General features: G+C 45.3%; 1 protein-coding gene across 2 annotated transcripts in view; it reads left to right on the top strand.

Moving 5' to 3' along the window:
• The window catches only part of LOC124000824 (serine/threonine-protein kinase N1-like), a 57,471-nt gene that overhangs the window by 10,154 nt on the left and 37,317 nt on the right, over positions 1–10,000 (top strand). Inside the window, exon 1 of one of the 2 annotated variants that reach the window (XM_046307457.1) lies at positions 7,244–7,580. The exons of the other annotated variant lie outside the window; for it this stretch is intronic. Within the exon in view, the coding sequence (XP_046163413.1) occupies positions 7,482–7,580 (99 nt within the window). The 5' untranslated portion in view covers positions 7,244–7,481. Of the gene's footprint in view, positions 1–7,243; positions 7,581–10,000 lie in introns of those variants that run through there. 2 annotated transcript variants of the gene reach the window in all.

The raw sequence follows: 10,000 nt of genomic DNA, 5'->3' as shown, positions 1-10,000 counted from the left end.
TGACGCTCCCTCATTCTGTCACTGTCTGGGTCTCTAGATGACGCTCCCTCATTCTGTCACTGCCTGGGTCTCTAGATGACGCTCCCTCATTCTGTCTCTGTCTGGGTCTCTAGATGACGCTCCCTCCTTCTGTCACTGTCTGGGTCTCTAGATGACGCTCCCTCCTTCTGTCACTGTCTGGGTCTCTAGATGAAGCTCCCTCATTCTGTCACTGTCTGGGTCTCTAGATGACGCTCCCTCATTCTGTCTCTGTCTGGGTCTCTAGAGAACGCTCCCTCTTTCTGTCTCTGTCTGTGTCTCTAGATGACGCTCCCTCATTCTGTCACTGTCTGGGTCTCTAGATGACGCTCCCTCATTCTGTCACTGTCTGGGTCTCTAGATGACGCTCCCTCATTCTGTCTCTGTCTGGGTCTCTAGATGACGCTCCCTCATTCTGTCTCTGTCTGGGTCTCTAGATGACGCTCCCTCATTCTGTCACTGCCTGGGTCTCTAGATGACGCTCCCTCATTCTGTCTCTGTCTGGGTCTCTAGGTGACGCTCCCTCATTCTGTCACTGTCTGGGTCTCTAGATGACGCTCCCTCATTCTGTCACTGTCTGGGTCTCTAGATGACGCTCCCTCATTCTGTCACTGTCTGGGTCTCTAGATGACGCTCCCTCATTCTGTCTCTGTCTGGGTCTCTAGATGACGCTCCATCATTCTGTCTCTGTCTGGGTCTCTAGATGACGCTCCCTCATTCTGTCACTGCCTGGGTCTCTAGATGACGCTCCCTCATTCTGTCACTGTCTGGGTCTCTAGATGACGCTCCCTCATTCTGTCACTGTCTGGGTCTCTAGATGACGCTCCCTCATTCTGTCTCTGTCTGGGTCTCTAGATGACGCTCCCTCATTCTGTCTCTGTCTGGGTCTCTAGATGACGCTCCCTCATTCTGTCTCTGTCTGGGTCTCTAGATGACAGTGCAAAGGGAGAACACACTATTAGACATAATACCTCACTGATATAACTTTGGCAACAAAATCACTAGTAATTACAGGACAGAGTGTAGTCACTTGCCAGGAAATTGATAGATAATAGTGATATTGAGAGTGTTCTGTCCTGTTTTAAACACTCGTTCTCTCCTCACCTTTACTTTCTCGCTATCTCTATCGCTTCGTTTTTTAGGAACTTGTGGTGATGCTCATGAGTGCCGATGTTCTCTGCTGACCCCAGAGGTCACTGTTTCTCATCCTCTGACACTTATAGCACAACACCATGTTCATTCTCTCTCCCTCAGGGGCAATCACTATCAGCACACCTGACCCTTCTGGCACACCTCTCTGTGCTTTTGACAGCTTTCTCTAGGAAGACCTTGATGGGTCATCTACAGGTCACTGTCTGTCACCTGTCTGAACATCCACTCCCACACAGTGGCTTCACATTGCTTCTGGTTTAATCCATGACCCCAACTCCAAAACATGTCATCGCCATCCTCCAGCTTGTTCCTGGAACTGCCAATCCCCCAGCAGTTCCCCCATCCCTCATTTCTCTTCCACTAAAATATCCCATCAGAGCACACATGACTGAGCCGGAAAGGACATTGTTATTAAATGATAATGACTTATACATTAGTGCCTCATAGCCTATCAGTTAAGCAGCAGCACTATGCTTTCTCATTTCCCTGTCATTGTCATTATTGATATTTGCTTATGCATCACCAAGCATCACAGGTGTGAGGGAGGGAGTTGGGAGGGTAGTGGCACAGATAGACAAGAGTGCTTCCCTTAAAGTCAATGAGATGGGCTTTATGTTTATTTATAGAGGCAGGCGCTGCAAACCGGCAGTCAGGCAATTAACTTCATCAAAGGGATGGCTTTCAGTCAATGGCTACATCGAGCAGAGAGGAGCTACTACACACTGGGGCCCAGCCACAGCATGGCAGATAGACTGCCTGAGGGATGATGGGAGAGAGGAAGAGGGTGAGAGAGAAGAGGGAGAGGGATGAGGGTGACTCCCATTTTCTTGTTTCTTTCTCTCTATGGCTGTCTTGTGTGTTGCATGTCACATACATACATACATACATACATACATACATACATACATACATACATACATACATACATACATACATACATACATACATACATACATACATACATACATACATACATACATACATACAAACATACAAACATACAAACATACATACATACAGTGCCTTGCGAAAGTATTCGGCCCCCTTGAACTTTGCGACCTTTTGCCACATTTCAGGCTTCGAACATAAAGATATAAAACTGTATTTTTTTGTGAAGAATCAACAACAAGTGGGACACAATCATGAAGTGGAACGACATTTATTGGATATTTCAAACTTTTTTAACAAATCAAAAACTGAAAAATTGGGCGTGCAAAATTATTCAGCCCCCTTAAGTTAATACTTTGTAGCGCCACCTTTTGCTGCGATTACAGCTGTAAGTCACTTGGGGTATGTCTCTATCAGTTTTGCACATCGAGAGACTGAATTTTTTTCCCATCCCTCCTTGCAAAACAGCTCGAGCTCAGTGAGGTTGGATGGAGAGCAGCAGTTTTCAGTTCTTTCCACAGATTCTCGATTGGATTCAGGTCTGGACTTTGACTTGGCCATTCTTTATGTTTGAAGCCTGAAATGTGGCAAAAGGTCGCAAAGTTCAAGGGGGCCGAATACTTTCGCAAGGCACTGTACATACATACATTCATACATACATGCATACATGCATACATACATACATACATTCCTCTCTATAGGAAGTGGGACACTTTCACTTTCTCTGTGGTGATGGGCAGCATTTGCCCTGTTACTGAGTAGGGTGTGTGTGTGTGTGTGTGTGTGTGTGTGTGTGTGTGTGTGTGTGTGTGTGTGTGTGTGTGTGTGTGTGTGTGTGTGTGTGTGTGTGTGTGTGTGTGTGTGTGTGTGTGTGTGTGTGTACATCTGTGAGCCATTCTGAAGGTGACCTAGGGTAGCCTCTGAGTCAGAGCTTCAGACTGACACAACCTCACTGAATCAGTCACTGACAGGAAGAGGCTGGAGGCAACATGGACGCTCTGGCTGTTCTGCTGGGTCACTCCTCTCACTGCTGTTTGTCTATAAACTTTACCTGTTTATTATGGTTATTCAGCCTCTCTAGTAGGGCTGGGTAATATATCAAATCTATTTTATTAATTCAAATATATGTTTTTGCACAATATTCTAAAATCCTGTATCATTTTTATGAGTGTTTAAGTCCGCCTGTTCTCATGTTGTGTTTTTGATCTTGTCTCCTTCGCGCCTTCTGTGCTGTGTGCACCTTCCCATTTACACGCATTGGGCTTATTTTGGACAGATTTTGCCGAGAGTGAAACCTCTCGCGTCGCCTCTTCCTCTCTGTTTACACACCAAGCCCCTCCCCTGCCCCTCACACCAACAAAGTTGAGAGATCACTTCTTCCTCTGACAAGCGGTTTCAACTCGCTATTTTCATTTGAGGTTTGGTCCAGCAGAATTGGTCATATGGACACATTGAGACATTATTTTATTGTAATAGGGGATAAGTTAACCTTTAACGACACCATTTTTATGTCTCAACTACTCAAATTGTGCACAGAGCAGACACTTCTAACATTGATTTTGGAAAATTCATGCTCAGTTTGACATTACCACGTACCACTAGCAGCATTTTAGCCAAATACTGTTATATTATCTAGTCTGTGTTTTTATAAAATGTGCAATAGTCATAAAACACAATTATATAAGCATTTGGAAAAAAATCGGGATATGATTCTTAGCCCTAGGTTTGCACAATTCCGGGAACTTTCAATAAATTCCCTGGTTTTCCAGAAATCCTGTTTGGAAGATTCTGTATTTCCTGTTTATTCCCTACTGATTCCAAAATCTGTCACGACTTCCGCCGAGGTTGGCTCTCCTGCCCGTTCGGGCTGTGCTCGGCGGTCGTCGTCACCGTCCTATTAGCCACTACCGATCCCTTTTCGGTTATCTGTTGGTTTTGTCTGATTGTTTTCACCTGTGTGTTAGTTAATTAGTATCTGTATATAATGTAGGTTGTCCCGCCCTTGTTTTGTGCGGGATTGTTTGTTTTTGTCATTTCGTTTCAGCTGTCGGTGTTTTTGTGTTTTATTTCTCTGGTTTGTCTGTTAATTCCTGTTTTGGATATTTTTCACCCTGTTTGTATTTTTGGGTTGTCCGTGTTTATTGTTGTTCACCGGAGAATAAACCTTTATTCATTATTTGCTCTCTGCGCCTGATTCCACCCACCTTGACTAGTCGTGACAAAATCCTCCAACTGGGATTTCGTGAAAATTGATTGTAAGTTCCCATTTTGCTTCCCTAATCTTCCTTCCCTCTCACTCTCATGATACAAAGCCTGTGACATGGTTTAGTTCCACTTCCTGTTCCCTGTTCTGTGAAGCAGCTGTGCCTCTGTTTCTCTCCATGGGTGTTCTTCTCCATGTGGCCTGATGCTATTTATGACCAACATGCTTCTGTTGTAACATGATACTACATACAACAACTGCTATGTGTCAATGTTTCCCTGTTTGGACAAACGACAAGAATAGCTATTGATTCCCTTAGCTTTTATTATTAGGTGTAATTAACTATGTATGACTGCTTTTTCAGTGACGGATTTGAAAGCTTTTTGTGGTTCCCTGGTTGTAATATCTTGGCCTTTGACCGTTTTCACTCAGCTGTGCTCTCTACGTCTTCTGTGCCTCTCACCTCTCCCCCAAATGAACACACACACACACCGGTTGCATCACGGCCTGTTACAGGATTAGCTCCATCCAATGACAGCAAAGCCCTTCAGTGGGTGCTGAAGATGGCCCAGTACAGTGCATTCGGAAAGTATTCAGACCCCTTGGCTTTTTACACATTTTGTTATGTTACAGCCTTATTCTAAAATGTATTAAATAGTTTTCCCCCTTATCAATCTACACACAAATACCCCATAATGACAAAGCAAAAGCAGGTTTTTAGAAATGCTTGCAAATTTATTACAAATAAAAAATGTAAATATTACTTTAACATAAGTGTCACGGTTTTCCTTAGGTGAAAGAGAGTCAGACCAAAATGCGGCGTGGCTATTGCGATCCATGTTTAATGAAACAAAGTAAACACGAATCAAAAACAATAAATGTAACACGAAAACCGAAACAGCCTAATATCGGTGCAAAGTAACACAGAGACAGTAACAAGGACAATCACCCACAAAACCCAACACCAAACAGGCTACCTAAATATGGTTCCCAATCAGAGACAATGACGAACACCTGCCTCTGATTGAGAACCATATCAGGCCAAACATAGAACTAGACAAACTAGACATGTAACATAGAATGCCCACTCAGCTCACACCCTGACCAACCAAAACATACAAAGCAAACTATGGTCAGGGTGTGACAATAAGTATTCAGACCTTTTACTCAGTACTTTGTTGAAGCACCTTTGGCAGTGATTACAGCCTGGAGTCTTCTTGGGTATGATGCTACAAGCTTGGCACACCTGTATTTGGGGAGTTTCTCCCATTCTTCTCTGCAGATTCTCTCAAGCTCTCAGGTTGGATGGGAAGTGTCGCTACACAGCTATTTTCAGGTCTTTCCAGAGATGTTCGATCGGGTTCAAGTCCGGGCACTGGCTGGTCCACTCAAGGACAGAGACTCGAAGCCGCTCCTGCGTTGTCTTGGCTGTGTGCTTGGCGTCGTTGTCCTGTTGGAAGGTGAATCTTCGCCCCAGTCTGAGGTCCTGAGCGCTCTAAAGCAGGTTTTCATCAAGGATCTCTCTGTACTTTGCTCTGTTCATCTTTCACTCGATCCTGACTAGTCTCCCAGTCCTTGCTGCTGACAAACATCCCCACAGCATGATGCTGCCACCACCATGCTTCACCGTAGGGATGGTGTCAGGTTTCCTCCAGACGTTTTGCTTGGCATTCAGGCCAAAGTGTTCAGTCTTGGTTTCATCAGACCAGAGAATCTTGTTTCACATGGCCAGAGTTCTTTAAGTGCTTTTTTGGCAATATCCAAGTGGGCTGTCGTGCCTTTTACTGAGGAGTGGCTCCCGTCTCTACGAGTTGTCCTTCTGGAAGCTTCTCCCATCTCCACAGTGAAACACCTCCCTGACCAAGGCCCTTTTCCTCTCAATCCTGCAGAAATGTTTTGGTACCCTTTCCCAGATCTGTGCTTCGACACAATTCTGTCTTGGAGTTCTACGGGCAACTTCGACCTCATCAAATTGTAAAAACATCTCAAGGATGATCAATGGAAACAGGGTGCACCTGAGCTCAATTTCGAGTCTCATAGCAAAGGGTCTGAATATTTATGTAAATAAGGTATAAAAAAAAGAATCAAAAAACCCATTTTCATTTTGTCATTATGGGGTATTGTGTGTAGATTGATGAGGAAAAAAGAAATGTAATCCATTTTAAAATAAGGCTGTAACATAACAAAATGTGGAAAAGGTCAAGGGGTCTGAATACTTTCCGAATGCACTGTACATCACCGTGCTCCCACCCATCCAGGACATCTACTCGAAACGGTGCCTGAGGAAGGTCTGCAGCATCATCAAGGACCCCACACACCCCAGTCATGAGCTGTTCACTCCCTTACCGTCAGGCAGACGTACTGGAGCATGAGATCTGATACCAAGAGGCTCAGAGACAGTTTCAATCTACAAGCCATCAGATTGTTGAACACTTGAACTGGCTCTCACACACACACACACACACACATATTTCCATTCATTCTACACACACTTCACAACTGCTGCTACCAGACTCTTGTTATGATTGCCATACTGCATAATTTAAACACTTGCCCCCTAATCCCCCCTTCCCCAAACATGTATAAATAATGGACACTAAATTGTACCTTCCTGTATTATACTTGTGCTAAAATGTTTATTCTATTCTACTGAGCCATTTACTTTATATTCCAATTCTTATCTTTTATTATTTCTTATTGTTGTTGCATTGTCCGGAATTAACCTGCAAGTGAGCATTTCTTTGGACGGTGTACACCAGGTGTATCCCGACTAATGAAACTTGAAACAGACACGCATCTGGCAGTGTGTTTGATGTGATCAGTGTCTATCACAGCAGCCTGTCGCTATGCTAAGACTAGCCAACAGCAGGAAGCAAAGTGGCATTACTCACTCGCTTACAAAACCACACCACTCTCCTCTGTGTGTGTTTCTGTAGTGTTACTGTTAGTTTCTCGCTCTCTCTCTCTAGGCTAGAGAGCAGAGCAGGAAGCAGTGGGGTGGGGGTGGGGCTGTGTCGCTCTCTCTCTTCCTACCTCTTCCTCGCTCATTTGCTTCAGATTGAGTCTCTTTTGATTATTCCTGGCGGGAAGGAAGCACATCCCGGATTTGAGGAGGCAGGAATAGCTCCCTGTACTTTGAGTGGCGGTTCTGGTGTGAGAGTGTATAACAGGGCAGAGGGGAGGGGTTTGGGAACACAGAGAGAGAGAGCCAGGGTGGGCCATGGCCAGCGAGGGAGCTTTGGCGGACTGCCCAGGGGAGCACACTGCTGCAGACCTCCCCACTCACACTGAACAGGACCAGGGGGACGCCGAGTCTTCGGTAGGCACACTCTGTCTGAGCACCATACAACATGGTTGCCTTCCACACTACAGTGTGTTTGTGAGTTTCCTCTCCGCTTTCTGCTTTATGTTCACTTCCTTCTCAGTCCATGCCATTTCTGATGACTCATGTTGGGGCTGCTTTTAGTATTGTCGCATTGTTTTCAGACCCATCTGAGTGGAGAACTGCCTCTATTCAATTTCTCGGTATTGTTCCACTGGAGGGCATTGCTAAATGGCAATAAATGTATAGTAGTGAGTCACATGGTTAATGGTCCGGCCCTTTCCTCCTTCCTCTTGTGTTGTTGTCTCTGCTATTCTTCTCTCCTCTGTGCCACTGTTGCTCACCTCCTGCCTCACTATTAGTAGCTGTTCATTTTAAGACGAGTGTGTGTGTCAAACGAGTGTGTTGTGTGTGTGTGTGTGTCTCAGTTCTGCTCAACAACTGGGTGTTCTTCCTGTCTTAGTCCTACCAAGGCTCTATTCCTCCCTCATCTTTCTCTCTCCTTGTATGTTTTCTACCTCCATCTCTAGATGATTTTATTGCAGAGAAAGACAGGGCTGGGAGCACAATGAAGCTACAGCCTTGGTTTTGTTAGGACAGTAACACCACGCTCCAGCTGACTGGGCCATTTGGCCCACAACTTATGATCGTGTTGATACCAACAGTACTAAACTCAGCAAAAAAATAAACGTCCCTTTTTCAGGACCCTGTCTTTCAAAGATCATTTGTAAAAATCCAAGTAACTTCACAGATCTTTGTTGTAAAAGGGTTTCAACACTGTTTCTCATGCTTGTTCAATGAACCATACACAATTAAGGAACATGCACCTGTGGAACGGTCGTTAAGACACCAACAGCTTACAGACGGTAGGCAATTAAGGTCACAGTTATTAAAACTTAGGACACTAAAGAGGCATTTCTACTGACTCTGTAAACACCAAAAGAAATATGCCCAGGGTCCCTGCTCATCTGCATTAATGTGCCTAAGGTGAATGCACCAATTTGTAAGTCGCTCTGGATAAGAGCGTCTGCTAAATTACTTAAATGTAATGTAATGTTAGGTATGCTGCAAGGAGGCATGAGGACTGGATATGTGGCCAGGGCAATAAATTGCAATGTCCGTACTGTGAGACACCTAACACAGAGCTACAGGGAGACAGGACGGACAGCTGATCATCCTCGCAGTGGCAGACCATGTATAACAACATCTGCACAGGATCGGTACATCTGAACATCACACCTGCGGGACAGGTACAGGATGGCAACAACAACTGCGGGGAGTTACACCAGGAACGCACAATCCCTCTATCAGTGCTCAGACTGTCCGCAATAGGCTGAGAGAGGCTGGACTGAGGGCTTGTAGGCCTGTTGTAAGGCAGGCCCTCACCAGACATCACCGGCAACAATGTCGCCTATGATGTTCGGATTCACGTTCATCGTCGAAGGAATGAGCGTTACACCGAGGCCTGTACTCTGGAGCAGGATCGATTTGGAGGTGGAGGGTCCGTCATGGTCTGGGGCGGTGTGTCACAGCATCATCTGACTGAGCTTGTTGTCATTGCTGGCAATCTCAACGCTGTGCGTTACAGGGACATCCTCCTCCCTCATGTGGTACCCTTCCTGCAGGCTGATCCTGACATGACCCTCCAGCATGACAATACCACCAGCCATACTGCTCGTTCTGTGCGTGATTTCCTGCAAGGAATGTCAGTGTTCTGCTATGGCCAGCGAAGAGCCCGGATCTCAATTCCTTTGAGCACGTCTGGGACCTGTTGGATCGGAGGGTGAAGGCTAGGGCCATTCCCCGCAGAAAGGTCTGGGAACTTGCGGGTGCCTTGGTGGAAGAGTGGGGTAACATCTCAAAGCAAGTACTGGCAAATCTGGTACAGTCCATGAGGAGGAGATGCACTGTACTTAATGCAGCTGGTGCCCACCCCAGATACTGACTGTTACTTTTGATTTTGACCCCCCCTTTGTTCAGGGACACATGATTCCATTTCTGTTAGTCACATGTCTGTGGAACTTGTTCAGTTTATGTCTTAGTTGATGAATCTTGTTATGTACATACAAATATTTACACATGTTAAGTTTGCTGAAAATAAACGCAGTTGACAGTGAGAGGACGTTTATTTCACCTGTATATCTAATGCTGTGTTCCTTCACAACAAATAGCCAAACATTTCAGTGCGCCATTTGACACAACATTAGGCCATCAGGTCCGCTATGAGAAATATTCCCAGGTTACCATGACTACTCTGCACTGTTGTTGTGCAATGTTTCCTGTTTAATAGCCTGTGTAAGTAGCCCTCAAAGGCCAATAGCTGGGCTTGGCCACAAGGGCTGGCTTGGCTGCAGCCTGCTGTATTGTATTGTATTGCAGATGGATTAGGGTTCTAATGAGAGTCTGCCTGGTAGGAG

This window comes from Oncorhynchus gorbuscha, linkage group LG16, assembly GCF_021184085.1.
Source record: "Oncorhynchus gorbuscha isolate QuinsamMale2020 ecotype Even-year linkage group LG16, OgorEven_v1.0, whole genome shotgun sequence".
Lineage (NCBI taxonomy): Eukaryota > Metazoa > Chordata > Actinopteri > Salmoniformes > Salmonidae > Oncorhynchus > Oncorhynchus gorbuscha.
This window is presented reverse-complemented; position numbering and strand designations above follow the sequence as displayed.